The following is a 20,404-nucleotide window of genomic DNA, read 5'->3' on the forward strand; positions in this document are numbered from 1 at the left end:
TGCGTGAATTCTTCTAAAGCTGGCCGACCGTGAACGTTCTCCCCTCTCTTCTCCTTTCTCTCTTTTGGGTTCATCCCAGTAGCACTCGGCCATTTGGTCGTGAAAAGTAAAGAAGCCGTTAAAAGGGGTTGCGTATCCTTAACGAGACGCTTATAAAGTTAACGTGTCTTCGACACACCGAGCTATATTTACGTATGCTGTAACTTTCGAGCTTGAAAAATTCTCTTTCTCGCTAAAGGCGGTAACGTAGGGTTGCGTCTCGAAATTACAGTCCGTCGGTCTGGTAAATGCGAAAACGAGAGGACGTCTGATTCGAACGGAGGCAATCGACTGTAAAGGAGAACGAGTGGCGAACTGAAAAGGATCGATAAGAGTAATGAACGTCGCGAACTTCGAATTCACGCAGAAGGAAATTTGCATGCTCTCAAAGCAGAGAAAGATTTCACTAATGTACGGAATTTCGAAAGATTAACTTTTGGAAAGGACGTTGGAAGATTCACCAACTCTCGCCGATGTGGTTTACGGAACACGAATTTCCTATAATAATGAGATATTGAACAAAATTCAACGCTCTACCAAGATGATTCTCGGGTTAAATAAAAATCGATCCATAAATCGATGATCCTAATATTATTCCTAAGTATTACCTAAAAATGTGCGGTGCACCGAATATCGATCAAATTCTCAGTTTCTAAAAGTCCACGTGAATAACATGATCCCCTTTATCTACGTCATTCTTTGAAAATTTCGCCACGTGCGTCGAGAGATCGCGGAAAAGGAGAATCCTTCGTTGTTAGAGCCATTTAGCATCAAGGGGCAATTTTCGATCGTCACGAAATCACCGTCAGCACGTGACATCATTTCCATGCCACGGGCGAAATCATCCTCCTTTCACTCTTCAAGCGCCATGCTACCATTCCGTTTTTCCATCCAGTCGCGCATATGTGCGTACATGTGTGTGTCCGCGCGAGGATCTTTTATACATATGCATGCGCGCACACACACACACACATATTTATATATATATATATAAATCGACACTCTTCGAAGGATAGCACCCTACGAATAATAAACTCGGCATAGGATCTCGACTTGTTTCTCGCTTTTGTCAACGACTGAGAGCGAGCTTAATTCGACGCGCATCGAGGCGACTAGGGCGACGCGGTGGAGAGACGAAGGGTTCACCGGGAAGGATAAAAGGAATAAAAAGTAAGAAGTAAAAGAAAACGAAGAAGAAGAAGGAGGAGGAGGAGGAGGAGGAGGAGGAGGAGGAGGAGGAGGAGGAGATCCTCGCGCGAACAGGCTGAGCGTCGCACAGCCGGTTGGCGTTGCCGTGGCTATAATCGTCCTCGCGTGTAATGTACGATCGGTAGGAGGACGCAACCCAGTGGGTTTCTTAGCGAGTAAGGGAGCGAGTAAACGAGCGTGCGCTCGCACACTAGCATCTCGTCGAAGAAACTGGTGTGTGCTCGCCGCACGATGTCAATGACACTGCGTTGCTGCAGCTGCTGCACACATAAGTCAAGCCAAGCAACAACGACACACGTGCGAGCCGCGCGCACGGCAGGTACGTGCGTGCCGAAGAGAGGCACTGTCCTGCTTCCACAGCGAGCACAGACCTGGGAAGACCAAAAAGACGAAGACGACTCCTTCTTCTTCTTCTTCTTCTTCTTCTTCTTCTTCTTCTTCTTCTTCTTCTTCTTCTTCTTCTTGTTCTCCTCTCTTCCTTTCCTTTCCTTTCTCTTCTTCTTCTTCTTCTTGTTCCTCTTACTTCAACTCACTTACGCGTATGCGTTCCGTGCACGAGGGCAAAAGTCAAATATTTCCGCTTCGCTGGACGAAGTCGATACTAACGCAATTCAGTGTTACGATCACTTTTCTATACTTAACAATTCATCAAAATTTGCTTTCAACAATATTGATCCTTATATTTTCTTTAATTAACTCCAATGATAATAAATTTCCGTTCTTTCTTCGTCCTCTTCTTCTCGGATCTGATTGATCCAATATCTCTTAAATTTTCATGATTCATAACTACTCGACAAATTTTTGTCTTTCTTATCTCTCGTTTCTCTTAGCTTTTTCCTTCGCAGAAAGTCCGTTTACAAGTTGGTCGAGTACTCGGAAACGTTTCGAATCGCGATCGATATTTCGCGGTTTTCAAGCGGACTCAGATGGATGATCGTAAGAATATTACGAATGTATGCCACCAGCTGACGGACAGAAGACCAAGACTGTACGATCGAACTAATGATGATAATTCTTCGAGCGCCCATACCGAGGAAAACGTTGATATTCTTCAAGTAATATCGTCGGACATTTCTCCAACGAGGGTGATTATTTACAGAAATTATTACATCGATTATAGCGCGTAAACGCGAATTACGCAAGTACAAGGGGCCAGCTGTTCGTCCTCCGCGATCTTCCGTGCAAGTAACAAAGTGCCATCTTTCTAGTATATATTACTTTCCTCATAAAAAGGAAGGTATTCTTTCGTCGAGCTGAATTGGGTTAATTAGAGCGAGTATATACGTGTGTGCATGTGTACGTCGAGTAACTACCAAAACGGAGAAAGGAATATATAGTCGAATAGCAAAGAACTCGTTTCGTGAGAACATTTTCTACTTAGGACACGTGCCGTGATCGCAAGCTCCTCTAATCGACTAAACTCTGACCACATAAACGGAATTTAAACTCGAATAAATTAAATTAAGATCCATGGAACTCGGTCCAGTAATGAGCAATGATAGATCGATTGTGTATGTGTGTGTGTGAGAGAGAGAGAGAATTGATCCTTTCTTATAAGATTCTTATAAGAACAAAAATCCAAGATAAAGCTGAACAAAACGAAATAATAGTTGTGTATTTATTTAAGAATTACATACAACTCGACGCGAGCTCTCAAATCGATGTCCTAATAACATAGAATCGAGACATTTGGATCTTTTAATATATTAATCGCGTCGTTTAATTGCGAGTACACCGCAACTCGGTGCTAATGTAGAAGGAAAGAAAAAAAGGAAAAAAGTACGTCCTCATTAAACGAAGGCGTGCAATTAAAAATCGAGCATCGGGCAGGTTATCTCGTAACTACAAAAATAAATTACGAGCTTGTCGTAATCTTTGATATTTCGAGCAAGGAGAGAAAAAGAAAAAGAAAAAGAGAAAAGAAAAAAGAAATAAAAAGGAAAAGAAGAGAAAAAAAAAGTACACGGTAAGTTCATAACGAATGGACGGCATTAATCTCGGCAATTCTTTCGCATGCGTTGCGCGTTGCCGCATGCGTGGAGCCGATCGCGTCCTGCCTCTACATTTGCTTACAACGTCTTGCCTTTGCACCGTTTATGGCTTACATCGGCGATCTGGTGCTTGACCATTCTGTTTCTTCTCTTTCTTTTTTTTTTCTTTTTCTTTTTTTTCTGTACACGCTTGTAATTATAGTAAATTCGCTTTGTACCGTTCCAAGTTGAGTAATCGTTGCGAGCTTGCGCTTTTTATTTCCAATTGTGTCGCGATGTGACGCAATCAAAAGAAATTTTGTTCACAACGCAACGATTGACGATATATTATGACAATTTACTATTCTCTCTCTCTCTCTCTCGCATCTTTCTATGAGGTCGAGGGTCTATGCTCGCTCGGGCGAACGCAGACGAGCTTAATTTTTTTATATCAGGATGGCTGATTCCTAGCGATCCTTATAATAGCTCATCAACGCGACCGACACGTGCTCAATTACTTCTATAAGCCGCACATCCCACGCAATTTATTCCTTCAGACTAAACTCCTAGAACGTCTGAGTCAGTCGAAGACTGACGATGATACTTCGAACGATGTATTTTTCTATCGGGACTCTAGGCACTTTTTGTGAATGATTGTGCGTTAGGATTCTCCTAAGGAACGTATCAGTTTTCCAGAGCCACTTTCGAGGCACTTATCAAAGTGTGTTCTAATGAAATCACTATTTCATCGAAGAGAAAATATTTATTACACGATCGATTTATTGGCAATCGCACGTTAAGGAACATTTCGAGAACTTAATGACGACTGTTGAGAAACGTATCGTCGATCACCGAGATAGCCGATTTTGTAGTCACGTTTACGAGGCTTCGCGTATAACTCGCGATAATTATTTCTCACGTACTTCCGGAATCGGCGGCGCTAAAACATAGCGGTAAATAACGGCAGCAAAGAAGCTCCATAATGACTCAGTGCTTGCTGGTTCTAGTCTTAAAATCTCACTCGTCTCTTTCACGAAAGAGTCCATGTATTTTACGATTTACAAAGTAGAGAAAAAAGAAAATATGAAGGTCGACTTTTACTCGAAGACGTACCTGAAGGAATCGCTGGACACTTGACTTGCTTCCTCTCGAGACAGGCTCTTACGGGCACTTATTTGGCCTCCCTTCGTCCCTCTTTTTTGTCTTTTCGACGGAGAGCGAAAAAGATATCGTCGTTCACGGGAAAAGGGATCGTGGGAAGTAAACGATACCGATCGAAGGAATTGAGATTAAGTCTTCCTTCGCGAAACCTTCCACGTCCTTTAATATCGAAAGACGATATTTTCATAGCGATAAGGACCATTCGCGAAGGACGAATGCGAGGAACGACGACGCGTCTTCCCACGATCGATCCTCTTCGATGAACTTCCTCGCGTCACTCGACGACTATCCTATTTAAGAAAGTCACGAAATAACTCTCGACTCTTCGAGTTTCCGCTGTAATGGCCGTTGCGATCCTTTCACGAGCATTCGAGATATGCAAAGTCAGCGTGGAATCGCAAGCCAAAAATTTGGCAGCGAGCCTCACGGTCCGAAGTAATGATCTGTAAAAATTGCCCGCTCACTTTCTGCGTGGGATAATGATAGATCGTAGTAACGGCGACGCAAACTCATGATAAACTACAATCGAAATCCCGTTCTAATTTTCTTAAATGTAATTATAACTTTTATAAATTTGAACGAAGCTGAATTTTAATTATCTTACACGCTTTCAATCGGAGAAGGATTCGTGAAAACACTTATCGCTTACAAACCTGAACGCCACCTTAAACGTCTTTACGTTACGCAAACGACTTACACTTTCGCATTGCTTTTTTGCTTCCCACAACGTGCATACACCCACCAGCGTCTGCACTTCCCACTTAATTGCTTTCAACCCACTACGATTTAGAAATTGCTCTTATTTTCGTCTAAATAAATATATTTATATAGTTATCGTACCGAAACTCTTTGAAAAGAAAACGTGCTACCTTAATTAATCTGGGACGATGATACGCGAAAAATTTTACGAAAGAAGTTCGTATATCAAAGTAGCAGAAAGAGAGAGAGAGAGAGAGAGAGAGGGAGGAAAGGGAAGATCGTAACGTGTATCACGAGTAATTTAACGGTCATTATGCGTTTGATCCACTAATGGCCTCGATATATAGTTCGCATTACTACCGGAGCGCGAAAATGTTACGCATAACTTTCGACCCGAATACGAAGCCTAAAAAGAATAAAAATAAGGACAATGTATGTATCTGTAAACACTGTCTCTCGTGTCTTTTAATAAAAGTACATATCCATATACTTCGTGTATATTAAATTATTCTCATTCCCTTTTCCTCGTCATATTTCTCTCGCTGAGAGTACAACCGAGCGTAGGCGGAATTTTAAAACTTCCTCGTTGCATCGATATTTTCCATCCGAAATTACGAGCAACGCGTGCTCGTATGTATGGACACATGTACAAAAAGAAATGTTCAACCGGTTCTGGCTTCGTTTGAACAGCTTTACGAATAGGAAATAAGAAAAACAAAAAGAAAAAAATAACATTTTCCCGATCGACGAGCAAATTGATATGGACGAAAAATAAACGGCATAAAGAATAAAAAACAAACTGCCGCAGCTTGTTTTTTTATTCTTTATGCCGGTAAAAAACAAAGAAAAAGGAAAAAAAACAAAACAAAATTCGCGTAAAAAAATTAACCTATCGCATATTTCATAGTTGGAAAAATTAATCTCTCCTCCATTCGCAAACGGGGTTCAATGAAAGTGAATGATGTCGCATCGTGTTTTTCCAGAGCATTCGAGAAAACTTTATGGAGTTTGCTCTTCTCTTTCTTTCTCTGATTCTTCGTCTCGAAAAGTCGTATTCGAATCTTAACGGAGAGTCGGAGACTAGCTTGGCGCTCGAAAGGAATGAGGATAGAGGGAACGTTTAGGCCAGGCCAGATATATTTAACCTCTTCGCTGCGCAGTCCATCCGCAAGGAGCAACACTTGCTCTCCCCGATTTAAATAAATGCACGCTCCGAATACCAGCCATTGTTTCACTCTACGGCGCAACGTCCTCCATGCGACTTTTTTCTATAGTAAGAAAGACAAACTATTCCTACGATTGTACTATGCCACGACGTATCTATAATCGTGAAAGTCTTTATGCGAATCGCCTACGAGATCTCCATCGAGTATCGACAAAATTCTTTTCTCAATTCGCTCCCCACTTCTCGTTTTCAAGATACGTATAAGTACTTGTTCAGACGATTCCTTAAAATGACGTATGGTAGTTAAAATCTAATGTGAAATTATTTTTGTCATTTCATGAATTCGTTCGAAACAATTCAAAGTTATTCGTCAATCCAATGAGCTCTTTCTTGATCTCCGATCCAATAATTCCGGGTCAGTAAGACTTTTTGATCGAACACCTGCCCAATTGCGCAGGACAATAAATTAAGACACGTCCGAATAATCCAAAGCATGTCCTTCTGTAGCAGCCCACGCGAAACCCACCGAGTTCGTTCGGAAGGGGAGCAATGTCGATTTGCTGACGTGCCGTTGTCAAACTTTGGATGTAGTCATCGTGAGTCATCGATCTTAACAGCTGTCGTCCGATTTCTGATTCAGCAATTAATTCATTCCTACTTTGTTTCCTCTCGCAAAGAATCGTCGCATTTGTTCAATGAAAAAAAAAACCTGATGAGTTTTCGATGCGTCTTACCAAATACGAAAATTTCTTCCGACTAGATTTCTTTCTCAAATAAAACCTATACACGCAATATGTATTAAAAGTAATTTAAAAAAAAATGCCCATCATAATGATTTCTGTATAAAAACGTTTGACAATCAATTTGCACGTAAATTGACAAACGTGACGAACAAAGAGAAAAAAAAGCGACGATATTTTTTGACGCTTCTTTCATAGAATCGCGCGAGCAGAGAAATCAAAGAGCTTTCAGAGCTGATGGAAGAAACGGAGAAAGGGAGAAAGAGAGAGAGAGAGGGGGGAGAGAGAGATAGACTGTAACGGAAGGAGTATCGGACCCACTGTGAACTCGTGATAAAAATAGACGTCGAAACACCGCGAGCAGCACCCTTTCGCCGAGCCTAAGTGCATAAGTACCGTCGAGTGCTTGACCAGTTAATCGGAAGTACACGCTACAGGCGGTCGATGGGACGTCAGCACGAAATGAGAGAAAGAGAGAGAGAGAGAGAGAGAGAGAGAAATGCGTACGTCACCGCTAGCTCGAAAAGCGAGAAACATTGAAATAAAATTGAGATAAAAGACGTGCGCAGAGTCAAAATCAACTAAAAAAAGAAACCACTTAAAAAGAGTATTTAAAAAACCTGGTCGTCTCCGTTTGACCGATTCGATCGAGAATAATGTTTACTCTCACTTTCCTTGATTCCTTCGAAAGAACGTCGCGTTCTTGGACTTTGTTTGATCCACCGAAACATCCTTCAAAAATCTATTGTCCCCTTTTTCTCCTCGTTAGCTCCTCTGTAGAGAATTTCCCATGACCAAACTAATCATATTTATTCCTAAGCCAAGGTATTACTATTCAAAACGACAAGATAAACATTGATTAAAGCTAAATTATAATTGAATTTGTGTTGTACGCTTATGGAAGGTAAAAAGTTTGCTTCCTCACGAAGAAGTAATCCGAAAAGAGGGAATCGGTAACGCGGGAAAAATTCACCGAGTTAGAACAAAGTTGCGCCAACAAGCCTTTCGACGGTCGAATTCATAAGGCGTGAAGACATTTAATTGTATAAAAAGGAATATTTTAACTCCCTCGGTATATTCAAGAAGTAGAGACGAAAGATAGGAGAGAATCATTCCGTCTTCTCTTCGTACTTGCTACGAGAGAAGAGAGATACGCGGAGAGCCCGCACCGGAATCGTGTTTCGACTTTCACTCTGATCTGTTACGCCTCGACAATATCCAGTCGTCTCCTCCCACTCCTCCTCCTCCTCCTCCTCCTTCTCTACCTCCTCGCAACGATCCTGTTCCGATTCCTGTTGCGAGGCTACAATGTAACAAGACGTATAAACGTGCGCGACCAATAAACCATGCGGAGTTAGTCGTTCGAACTTAATGACGTCAGAGTTGCGGGCGAGAGATAATGCGCAGGTGTGCGTACTCGCTTCGTCTTTTCTACGAGATAAATTTTTGCTATTCTAAATTCATTAGGTCACCACGAGTCGACCACCGTAGTCGATTTCTTCGAGAAATCGAACGAGCTTTCGATACGATTAACCGATAATCAAAAAAACGAAACCAATCATTACCGTTCGACATCGGTCCTTATCGTATATATCCTTTATAGATAATATGAATATTGAACCGATAAACCGTGCGTTCGTTAAACTCCGTCGAGGGTTTCTATTTTCCAAGCGGTCAGAATGCGACTTCTTTGTGAAGGAAAAAGAAACAAGAATGAGAAGAAGGAGAAAAAGAAGAAGCAGAAGAAGAAGAAGTGGATACTGCGTGGACCGCCCGCGAGCGAAGGGAGAATGCGTCAGTGAACTCAGGTATAAAGGGTCAGGTAGTACGAGAGCTTCAAGATGTTGCAAGCGAGAGGCAAGCTAAAGTTGGGAGCAAAAAAATGTATTGCTTTGAGTCAGTGAACCTGAATTTAAAAATAAGGACAAATAAGGATCTTCATGTATACAGATGCGTAAATAATGAAACAAAGAAAACATCCGACTCGTCGTCACAAATCCAGAGAAAGAGAAATGCGTTCGTGAGCTTTCTCTATTTGCATCTCTCTCTCTCTCTCTCTCGCTCGGAACTTATTTAATCTCAAAACTTACTTCGATTCCGTAGATTTCAAAGTTAAACGCGACATGCCGCGTGCAATGATACCGTAAATATAGATCAATTTGGAAGATAAGGATTAAGTCTCGAGATCGATCATACATATTCGGACATCTCGTGATTCATGGCCGTAGTTACGCAATCATTGAAGAACGATCTCCCTGAATGAAATAAAATTTTGTTACGTCTTCGTACGTCCTCGTGCACGTCTTCGAACGATAATAATTTATTCTTAGCCTCGTAGGTTTAAGGGTCGGTCGATAAGATCTACAAACATTAGCTTTCCCTGATATACCAGTGTGCATGAACCTTAAACGCACGACTATCGATCGTGTATCTTTGTAGCTCGACTATATATACAACGAAACTAAGCGATAGCGAAACTAAGATACCTAAGTTAATCACTGACCCGCTCAATAATCGATATAATCAATGAAAAAACAAAGAAGAATGATGTTATTTATAGAAAATTTTCACCTTTTAAGGAAAAAATTGATATAGACAAGAGACTCGATTAAATTAAATTAAATTAAACGATTCAAAAGTGATTTTTAGAATCATTGCCTAAGTATTTCCTCGTCGAAGTCATCGAACTTTTACATCGTCAATCTCGAAAGTGTTTATTTATTTTTCTTTTTTTTCGCACGTTTGTTGCTCGTACGTATAATCGAAGAGCGTAATCATCGAATACTATCGCGCTTTCCCTTTACTTGCTGCTGTCACCAATGTCCACCGACATGATAAAATAAGAGCTCGCTGGATTAGCAGGATTACCAACGATTTAACTCATGACGGTCCGAGCAAGCTGACAAACTAGATTAACGAGGCACGAAAATGTATGCTGCGTAGTCGGCAGCCTCGAGATCGATTGTCGTATTGCGACAGTAAGTGTTGGAGTGCTGGCACAACTCAGGAGGGTTGGTTCTCTTTCTCTTTCTCTGTTACACACACGCACGCGCGCGCGCACACACACACACACACACACACACACACACACATACATCAAGGGCGGACGAATGACCCTGAAGATCAAAATTCGCGCCATCTTCACGAGAGACATTTTCAGCATGAACCATGCCAATTTCCTCTCTCGACGTTTCACCTCCGATGAATTCGGCATTGCATGATCTTAAACGTCGAAATTAAAGGAACTTACTTCTTCGTATTTGCAAACTCATATATATACATTGTTTTCGCCTTGTCGATACAAGAAACGAAAACTTTGTTCTCAATGAGGACCAAGATTACATGAATGGGCCTTGGCGCGAGCGGAAACGTGAACGCTAAAAATTGCCAATGCGTGTTCGCACGCGAGTAACCGCGCCATTTCTTTTTCATTTTTTTTTTTGTTTTCATTTTTCTTGTTTTTACCTTCTCTCCCTCTAACCGGTGAGACTCGATTTCTTTCTAGCAACCCATAATTTCTTCCCGCGGCTTCTTCCTTTTTCTCCTTCACGTCGATGAAAGAAAAAGGAAAGGAAGAAAACGACGTTACCGATGTTTCTTCTTCCCCCTCTCTCTTTCACTCATGCAAAACACATCTCGAAGGGGAAACTGTGCGTTTCAACATGCCTTAGTAAGTCTATGCCGCCGACTTGTACCCAGCTTATCATTATATATGTACTGTAATTACAGTGAATCCGGAGCTCTTAAAGAATTTTAAAACATCACGGTCGTTAGCCACGATCAGCTACCGATTACAAGTTTCCTATGTCGAATATGGTCGGGATAACAACGATATCGGGATAATTACAGTGATGCGAGATGCCGACGACAGAGTGAAAACCCTCGGCTAAGATCACGGCAAATCGATACCGTACATCTTTCCTTTTCATCGATATATTATAATAAGATAAAAGAAAAGAATAAACGAAAAATAAGAAAGTAACGGTTGTTCGACGTTCTTATCGCAAGTACCGCACTTCCCGCTCATTAATCGAGAAAGCTACGATTGACAACGACAACGTTTAAATTGATACCGCCATGTTCTCGCGAGTGTTCAAGGGTAATATTTTAAATCGATGGTAATTCTTTTTAATCGCTCTTTTGAAAACTTTACGCATTTTTCTTCTTAAACATTACAAATGTACGATCTTGTTCGATCCATTGGTGGAAAGAACGATACATTTTAACGATTAAAATTTCTTCCATTGCAAAAAGGAAATTCGTTTTCTGTACATAAAGACAAAGGTTCCCGCCGGTGCTTTATTTTGGTAACATTATTTTTCCTAAGAAAGACCTTTCTTCGCACGTGTCGAGAGGAGAGCACTTCTCGAGATCCCTCTTTCATCCTCTCAAAAGTGAATATATATCTCTCATGGCGATACGTACGAAAACAAGAGACGCGGTAAAGATGGTAAAGTTATCCAGCAACGCGGCGCATCTCTTTCTTCGTTGCGTCATTCTCAAGCGCGCGCGCGCGCGCGCTTGAGAAAACTCGTTGCACGTGTGAAAAATTTCCCTTCTCGTTTCAACGATCCGTTTCTTCTACTTCTTCCTTCACCTCAAAATATTGATCACCCTTTGATCATTCGAAGTCGAACCAACGGTACTAATAATATCGAGTAGATGAAAAAAAATCGTTCCAAGTGCCGTTAACGACGACGACGACGACGACGACGACGACGACGACGACTTAAGAAGTAATCGACTTTTTGTCACTTACCATGCAGGAGAAGTTCTCAAAGGCGTAGCGCCCGTGTACAATAAAGAGGACGAATGACGACGAGTCGAAGAAAAATCCAAAAGGTCCTGCGAGGAGGATTCTTCCTTCTCTCGTTGTTATCTTCGAGCGAAGGAACCACGGACGGAGAGCGTCAATAGAAAGAAAGAAAGAGAGATAGAAAGAGAAAGAGATTACGCATGTACGATGCGTGTGCGTGCGTTTCTCTACGAGAATAACGACGATGGAGGATCAGAATGTCACACGCGATCTATAGCTTCGAAGAATCTAGGGATCACTCTAAAAAAAAAAAAAAACCAAACGATTATAGCCGAAAGCCGAGAAAGAGACTTATAAGAAAGATAGAAAGCGCGAAACGTAAGGATAGATAGAGAAAACGCACGGGCGGTGCGAAAAAACGAAGAGACAACAACCGTACGGCACGCGGGTTCACCGGCCGACTGAAAGGATGCAGTCGCCATGCTCCGCTCACGGACCCCTGTGGCCCCTCGTGGTCCATGCCACCCCCCCACCACCGCCGCGAGCACCACCAACGAGAGAGACAAAGCGGCTGCGCGCGCACCTACACATTTTTTCAGGCTCCCCTCCTTTCCTCTCCCACCAGCACCGGCGGCGAGCCTTCACCGTGCTCTCCTCGCCCTTAGGCTCGATTCACACAGCTCTCTCGGTCGCTGCCTTCCTCCTTGTCGCTGAGCGAACGCAACGGAGAGAACGCTCTCTCTCCCCCTCTCCCCCGCTCCTCGGTCCGCCACTCTTTTTTTCGTTCCTCCACCGAGAGGAGAGGACTCGTCATAGACCCTGTTTACACCCCAAGGAGGGAGAGAGGGACTGTTACCGGTCTGGCTGCTTACACACGTCGATGCGGGGGAAAAAGGACGGCCTATCCTATTGCGCTCGTGGAATCGAACCGGGCGCGTCGCGGTTCGAAGGATGCGGATAATACCGATGACGCCCGAAGAAGATCGGAGAAGAGTTCTCTCCTTTCGTAGATTCTCTACCGGGAAGGGGTTTTCTCTTTCTCTCTCTCATACACGCACGCACACTCACACCTCTCTCCCTCTCTCTCTCTTTCCATCTCTACGAAGCCTCCTTCGTTTACGACAAACGAGAAGCGATAATTCAATCTCGAGTCCTATCTAAAAGAAGAAAGAGTTTTCTAAACTAATCCGTCCACTCGAAACTCTACCTTGAGCGATAAAAAATTGAACGAGGACGTAGAACCTTCTTACCCACAGTGTTTTCGCATTTCCTCGTTATCGACCGGAGTCGACGTTGAGGACGAGGACGACGCGTTGAAACGATCGATACCGTGTTTCTCCTCTCCACGCGGAAAACCATGAGAAATTGTTTTCAATTACTCGGAAATCGTATAGAAGGTTATAAGCTCGTTATTAAATAAAAGAAAAGGCCACAACAACGTGAAAGATGCGGCGTTTATCGTTGCAATTCTATCCTCTCGACGATAACTGAAAGCAGTGTAATCATTTAATTGTTCATTGTTAGCTCCCCACGTTATGTACGTTCAAGGGAGCCCTTTTCGTTGCAAAGAAGTAATTACCCCGTTTACTGATAGCGATGCACCGGATATCATAGATGATCGTGAGGATAGGTGAGCGCGTTTTAAAGGGTCTACGAACAAGAGCTCTCTCTCTCTCTCTCTCTCTCTCTCTCTCTCTCTCTCTCTCTCTCTCTCTCTTTCACTCTCCGAGCTAGCAAGACATTGTCGTAGAACGTTCGATAATTTGATAATATTCCAAGGAACATGCATTATTCGCTTTAATTAAAAATTATCGGCACCCTACGATAAGCTAATTTAACTATGTAAAAAGAAAAAGAGATAACGTGTATATGCATCTGTAGTCTCTATAGCAACAAGCGCATGTAAAATAATGTGTACCGTGGTTGTAAAATTGAACTGCGTCAATGGTCCGATCAAGTTACATCCGTTAGAACCGGCTGTTCTAATCTCGTTTTAAATAATAAATACTTGCGCGAGATAAACTAAATATGAATAAATTAAATACGTTCAATTAAATGTTTCTTTTTTTCATTTATTCCGTGAGATAACGTAACAGACAAAATTTTGCCAATATATTTTTGCATATACTAATCGTATTCTAATTAACTAAATCCGATAAATAATAATAACAAAGATTTGCAAACATTCATATACACGATCCTCTTTAAATTAAGAAATATTTTTGACATTCTTTGCGATTTACTGACCTCTCATCTTAAAATATCTTCAATGATACAAAAGCGCCATCTAGCTTTAGATGAAACAACTGGACGACTCGAAAGTTGAGAAAACAATACTTGATACCTACAAATTGAATAAAAAAAAAAAAAAATTCTTTTTTAATAATAATAAAATTACTCGTAATTATTGAGTAAATGAATAAAAATAATATTTATAATTCCGACGAAAATGGAATAATTATAACAACTCGTATCAACAATTGTAGACAGTACTTGGATTACTTACAATAATTAACAATAATGTTCATAATACAATCAATATTGATTACTCAGATATTACTGTATTTTCGCAATTTTGATATCTCAATAATGAGGTGTCATGGCGATGTGATGTATTTATAAAATGTTTCGGAACAATTATATATATATAATGTATTTTACACGCTAGTTATATATGCTAATTATTAATGAATTATTAATAAATTATTATTGTAATTATATACCTGCGTGAATTGTAAAGAAATTGATTTTATATATTTCTGTTCGAATATCAATTTTCTTATTTATTATTAATAACGGACAAGTACACAAAACGATCACTCCACAAACGAACGAAACCAGCGCCAAAAGTACCTTCTTCGCGTATGCATACTATATGACTCAAATTTATAACATTATGAAACATTTTGTCTTGATATATTATTTAAATCTATTCAATTTGGAAATTCATTTAATTATACTTTTCAATAAAAAGTATAAATCAACATTAATTGCTTTAAACTGAATATTTAATCATCCTTTGAAATCCATATTCTGTTACAAATAAGACCTAAACTGTTTATAGTTGTATATGTAGGTGAAATATATTTATTGAAGAAATTGTTTTAAAAATATTAAAAATTATTCGAAAAATATTATCAAAATATATTTCTATTTCAAACGCTTTATTGTAATTCGTTAAATAATTAAAACTTAATAAAATCTGCAATTTTTTTTCCAATGACGAACCTAATCTCCATCTGGTGATCACAAGTCATAACTATTTCTTGTCGTTTCTCTTGATTTTTGTAATTCGTGCTTGATGTATACTAATTTTATGCATTCCTACGACACTCTATATGTATTAATTTATAAAATTAAATTTTGCAATTTTCCATGATTGCTTGGTGTCACAACTGCATCTATAAATATTGCAAAAAGATATAATTGTTATGTTATAGGAAATAATAACTGTTATTAAATTTTCAGAAATATTACAACTTTGTTTTTCTTTTCAACAATGATGAATAACATTGTACTATGAAGATTATATTTCTTAATTTGCTTTTGGTAAGACAAATTAATATTAGAATATTTTGAAATATGATTTTATCATGTTATTTATTAAAATTGGAGATGTATTAAATATTTTATTACAACACATTATGATATAATAAAATTTAAATGATTTATTTGTACAAATGTGCCAAACACATGAAGATTTCTGTTTTAGCTACCTTCCATTTTGTCATTGAATGAAGAATTATTACATTATGTTAGTGATGATGTATCAGGTGGATCTTACAAATATTATAGTTTAATGTATGAAGGTATTATCAAAATTCTGTTAATATCCCAGTAAGTAAATTGTCAAGTATGTCCATCTATAAACAATTTATAACGTACTAAGTATAATCTTAATAACTATAGAACTGGAGATGCAGATTTGTATGCATCACATACAACGGCGAAACCAACTTATGAACCAGATCACTATAGTCTGCAATCTACAACTTGTGGAGAAGATATTATAGTTGTACCAGACAAGTATGTTAAAATATTTTTTGTAAAGTCGATTAAAAAATTTATGAGATAAAAACAGTTTTAATTTCTTTTTATCAATTCATTTTCAGTTTCAAAAGGCCCGTTAGCATAGGAGTGTATGGACATCCTTCGCATGAATTAAGTAAATATACTTTATTGGTATACGAAGTGATATCAATGGATGATCAGACAACTTATGATCAAAAAGAAGAGAATATTTACAAGGATAGTTATAACAAGGTATAATTAGAAAAATACTTGCTAAACTTATCATAACCATATTCATATTTGTTGAATTATATTACAGAAGAAAAGTCCAACATTTATAGTTACTTTTATGAGGTCTATTGGCAATGTATTATTTGAAATACTTTTTTAATGACACGTATAATTATTCACAATAGATTGCTCTGGTATAATAACAATTTATTATAGTGAAATATATACATTTAATCATGTTGGAATATGAAAATGAGATGTTTCTAGAGATATTACATGAGGATGGCTTAGTAATCACAGCAAAGTAAATGTTTTATATTATATTTCCAAATGTTAATTTTCTCTCACTATAACCTTTACATGTATTTATAAACTATTTATTGATTTAGGGGTTTGGGTATAGAAACTGTATTTGTAAATATATTAAAAGTCTATTTAGATCCTGGAAATCTTGTTATTGTTTTGGGAACTACAGATCACGATGAAAGATACTTTATAGATGAATTACAAGGTTTAGGTATAAAAAATTTACCTCGTATTGTAACAGGTCAATGTACATCCAACGAAAGGTATACTGTTAATTGTCGAATTATTACTTATTTATTATGAAAAGTATATTTTATAAATATGTAGTTTTAATTAACATTACTATTTACAGAGAACTGATGTATTTAGAAGGTGGAATATTATTTGTGCCAGGCCGAATTTTAGTCGTAGACCTATTAAAAAATAGAGTGCCACTAAACTTAGTTACTGGAATTCTTGTATATAAAGCTCATAACATTTTGCGTTCATATCAAGAAGCGTTTGCAGTCAGATTGTACAGACAAACAAATAAGGTGATGAAAAGATAATATATATGTATAAGCTATAATCATTAATATTGATTATTTGCGATTCAGTTATTAATTATTCTTAATTTTCTAATTTCTTTATAGACTGGTTTTATCAAAGCATTTTCTAATTCGGCATTATCTTTTACTTTTGGATTTTCTAATGTAGAACGTGTAATGAAAACTCTTTTTGTTAAAAAATTATATCTATGGCCTCGCTTTCACACGATTGTCAATAACAGTTTATCGAAACTTAAGGTAAATAAATTAGTTACTTATACAAATTTTATAAATTAATCTGTTTTAAAATAAATCTTTAAACCTGTATACTTATTTATTACAGCCTGAAGTTTTGGAATTTCACGTGAAAATTACAATAAAGATGTTACATATTCAAACTGCTTTATTAGATGCAATGAATTATGTGGTGAAAGAATTAAAACGTATAAATAAATATGTATGTATTAAGTTCAAATTACCTATCTTTTAGTTTAAAAATGCATATACATTAGAATTATATTATTTACAGTTAGATTTAGAAGAATTGACAGTTGAAAATGCGATAGCTAAAAAGTTTCACAAGCAACTCCAATCACAATTGGATCCTGTTTGGCATCAACTTAGTTCCACTACAAAACAATTGTTATCAGACTTGAAAACATTACGAGGACTTCTCATGTAACTATATTACATAGAGAAAATTCCAACAGCAATTATTATTTTAAGTCATTCATTATGTCGTTTTAATAATATTAATTATATCTACAGGTCTTTAACATACAAAGATTGTGTATCGTTTTATTCTACATTAAATAGTTTACGAACTATGGATTATGCTATGCAAAGTTCAGGATGGTTAATGCTAGATGCAGTCGAAAATCTATTTAAATATGCGAAAGAAAGAGTTTACACAGAAAAGAATGGTAATTATAATTTAAAATCAATGTATAAGCTATTTATATGAATTAGTGTGTCTTATACACAAACAATGTTAATATATTATTTACAAATAGTATTGCAATGTATTGTTCCAATCAGAATTAAAGCCAGAACCAAATCCAAAATGGATTGCATTGAGTGAAGTATTACTTGAGATACAACGAGATAAAAGAAAAGAAGATAATAATGAAAATCCAGAGAAAGTTCTTGTTTTAGTCCATGATAGGCAAACGTGTTATCAATTAAAAAATTTTTTAACTATGGGAGCTAATGAATATTTACTTAATGAAGCGCAGAAAAAACTCCAACGTGATAATCTTCAAAACAAATCAAGGTATGCTATTGAAAATAATTTTTATATAAATAATACCTATTGTAATTTATATATAGTTTCCGTTTATATATATTTTATAATATATTTTTTAAGTAATATTGTCGAGAATAATGAAAAGTCAACAACTGAATCTGATAAAGATGAAGAGATAATGGATACGCAAGATAGTTATGTATTGACATTATCGCAAAAAGCTATTACAGAGAGTCAATCTAATAATTCAGAAAACGAGCTTCATGAAACTTTATTTGAAGAATGTTCCCAAGTATATTCAATGATATATTCGTTAACGAATTAAAAAAATATATATGTAATATATTACTTTATATAATGTGTGACTTTGTAGATGACTGAGTTAGATCTAACAGCAATTACAACAACTGCACCCATAATCATTGTACAGTCTTTAAAGAAAGATGGTGATCCAATGGCATTACAACGAACGCTAAAGGAAAGTAAGCCTAGCAATGTAATAATGTATGTCGCTGACATCGCAGCTGTACGCCAATTAGAAGTATGTATATAATGTATTATTATAACTTGTACATGTCTAATAACAGTAATTGTGACATAATTACTATTATAACGTTTCTTTTTTTCCTTTTTTCAGATATACCAAAATAATAATCCTTCGATAAATTTAAAAGTATATTTTTTAATTTATGGAGGATCTGTTGAAGAACAGGAATATCTAACAGCTTTAAGACGAGAAAAAGAAGCTTTCCATGTCTTAATCAATACTAAAAAAGTAAACATTTTTCGTATATTTAATTATTTCAATCTTAGGATATTTAGTATATTTATGGATATATATATATATATATATATATATATATATATATATATATATATATATTCCTTTTTTTTATAGACAATGGTTGTACCTGAAGATCAAGATGGAAAATCAGAAGATTGCTTGACATTTGCAGCACAGTCAGGCAATGAAACGGAACAAAATACGCGCAAGGGAGATCAAGAAAATCAAAAAAATATTATTAATAAAATCATAGTTGACATGAGAGAGTTTAATAGTGAACTGCCATCTATTTTACATTCTCGTGGTATACAGATTGAACCAGTAACTCTAGCTGTAAGTTATAATAATATAACGTGTGCTTTAAAACTTTCCAATTGTTTTATGCACATACATATTTTTGTATGTTAGATTGGAGATTATATTCTATCTCCAGAAATTTGCATTGAAAGAAAAAGTGTATCTGATTTAATTGGTTCTCTTAATTCTGGAAGATTATACAATCAAGCTGTTGCTATGACTCGACATTATTCTAAACCAATGCTTCTTATCGAATTTGATCAGAACAAACCATTCTGTTTCCAGGTATATATAATCATTATTTATTAGTATATTGATCAATTTTACTTTAAATATTTTATACACGAATTATATCATTTTATATCAGAAAATATATAAAAGATTTTCTTCCTTTAAGGGTTGCTATTACATGGGGAAAGATGTTAAAAGTTTTGCAATCACATCAAAATTGCAATTGCTAACTTTACATTTTCCTAAACTAAAATTCGTCTGGTCACCAAGTCCGCATGCATCTGCACAATTGTTTGAGGAATTGAAGGTAACATATCAATGACGTAAAATAAAATCAATGTTCAGTAATGAATTTGTTTGATATAGAGCGGTAGGGATCAGCCAAGTGCTGAAAAGGCTGTCACGATTGGAGTAAATGAAAATGCAGAAGATAAACAAGTGATGATTCAAAAGTATAATCCTCACATACAAGATTTCATTGCCAAATTACCTGGTGTACATTCTAAGAATTTATGCGCAATTTTAAATCAAGGAAAATCCCTTGATCATCTTATTAAATTTACGAAGGTAATGTGAACTCGTGTATCTTTAGAATTTTAGGGCCTTTATTATTATTATTATTATTATTATTATTATTATTATTATTATTATTTCGTATCGTTAAGATCGATAAAAATGTAATATTTGATATAATATATACAGGATGAATTATTTGAAATAGTTGGAAACAAAAGTGATGCACAAATATTATACAACTCGATTCATAATAAATGCGATCCAGATGAAGAAACGGATATAAAAAGTATAGGCAGTAAAAAAGTTCCAAAGGGACGCGGTAAAAAACTTTTCTCTAAGATAAAGCAATAACACGCTAAATTCTATTTTTCTTATTGTCATTATTGTATATAATTTGGAATGTTAATTGATCATGTGTTTTTTACATTTTTTCAATTATATCAACAAATATAAGTCTACATTAAAAAAAATCTGTGATTTTAATTAAGTATAAAATAAAGGGAATGTTTTTCAGTA

The 20,404-nt window shown here is 37.0% G+C and overlaps 3 protein-coding genes across 5 annotated transcripts in view; 2 read left to right on the forward strand and 1 right to left on the reverse strand.

Moving 5' to 3' along the window:
• The window catches only part of LOC124424490 (dual specificity tyrosine-phosphorylation-regulated kinase mbk-2-like), a 123,961-nt gene extending 111,743 nt beyond the window's left edge, over positions 1-12,218 (reverse strand). For both annotated transcript variants that reach the window (XM_046963623.1, XM_046963622.1), the window contains exon 1: positions 11,743-12,218. The gene's annotated coding sequence lies outside the window, so the exon portion shown is untranslated. The remainder of the gene's footprint in view (positions 1-11,742) is intronic.
• A 2,841-nt stretch (positions 12,219-15,059) lies between these two features.
• LOC124424124 (UPF0669 protein C6orf120 homolog) lies at positions 15,060-16,211 on the forward strand. The gene is made up of 5 exons (XM_046962720.1): positions 15,060-15,288; positions 15,452-15,576; positions 15,649-15,765; positions 15,852-16,002; positions 16,070-16,211. Exons 1-5 carry the CDS (start codon positions 15,259-15,261, stop codon positions 16,139-16,141), a joined length of 495 nt encoding a protein of 164 aa, XP_046818676.1. The 5' UTR covers positions 15,060-15,258; the 3' UTR covers positions 16,142-16,211.
• LOC124424121 (DNA repair endonuclease XPF) lies at positions 16,144-20,404 on the forward strand. Of its 2 annotated transcripts, XM_046962715.1 has the most exons (16): positions 16,144-16,285; positions 16,371-16,550; positions 16,640-16,820; positions 16,920-17,072; positions 17,158-17,271; positions 17,344-17,492; positions 17,583-17,737; positions 17,853-18,087; positions 18,181-18,352; positions 18,434-18,601; positions 18,698-18,835; positions 18,959-19,177; positions 19,253-19,426; positions 19,539-19,679; positions 19,739-19,939; positions 20,075-20,404. In XM_046962715.1, the coding sequence occupies exons 1-16, from the start codon at positions 16,218-16,220 to the stop codon at positions 20,237-20,239; spliced, it is 2,613 nt and encodes an 870-aa protein (XP_046818671.1). In that variant the 5' UTR covers positions 16,144-16,217; the 3' UTR covers positions 20,240-20,404. The 2 variants fall into 2 exon arrangements, with proteins under 2 accessions (XP_046818671.1, XP_046818672.1); XM_046962716.1 differs by lacking the exon at positions 18,698-18,835.

This window comes from Vespa crabro, chromosome 5 (genome assembly GCF_910589235.1).
Source record: "Vespa crabro chromosome 5, iyVesCrab1.2, whole genome shotgun sequence".
In the NCBI taxonomy this organism is placed as follows: domain Eukaryota; kingdom Metazoa; phylum Arthropoda; class Insecta; order Hymenoptera; family Vespidae; genus Vespa; species Vespa crabro.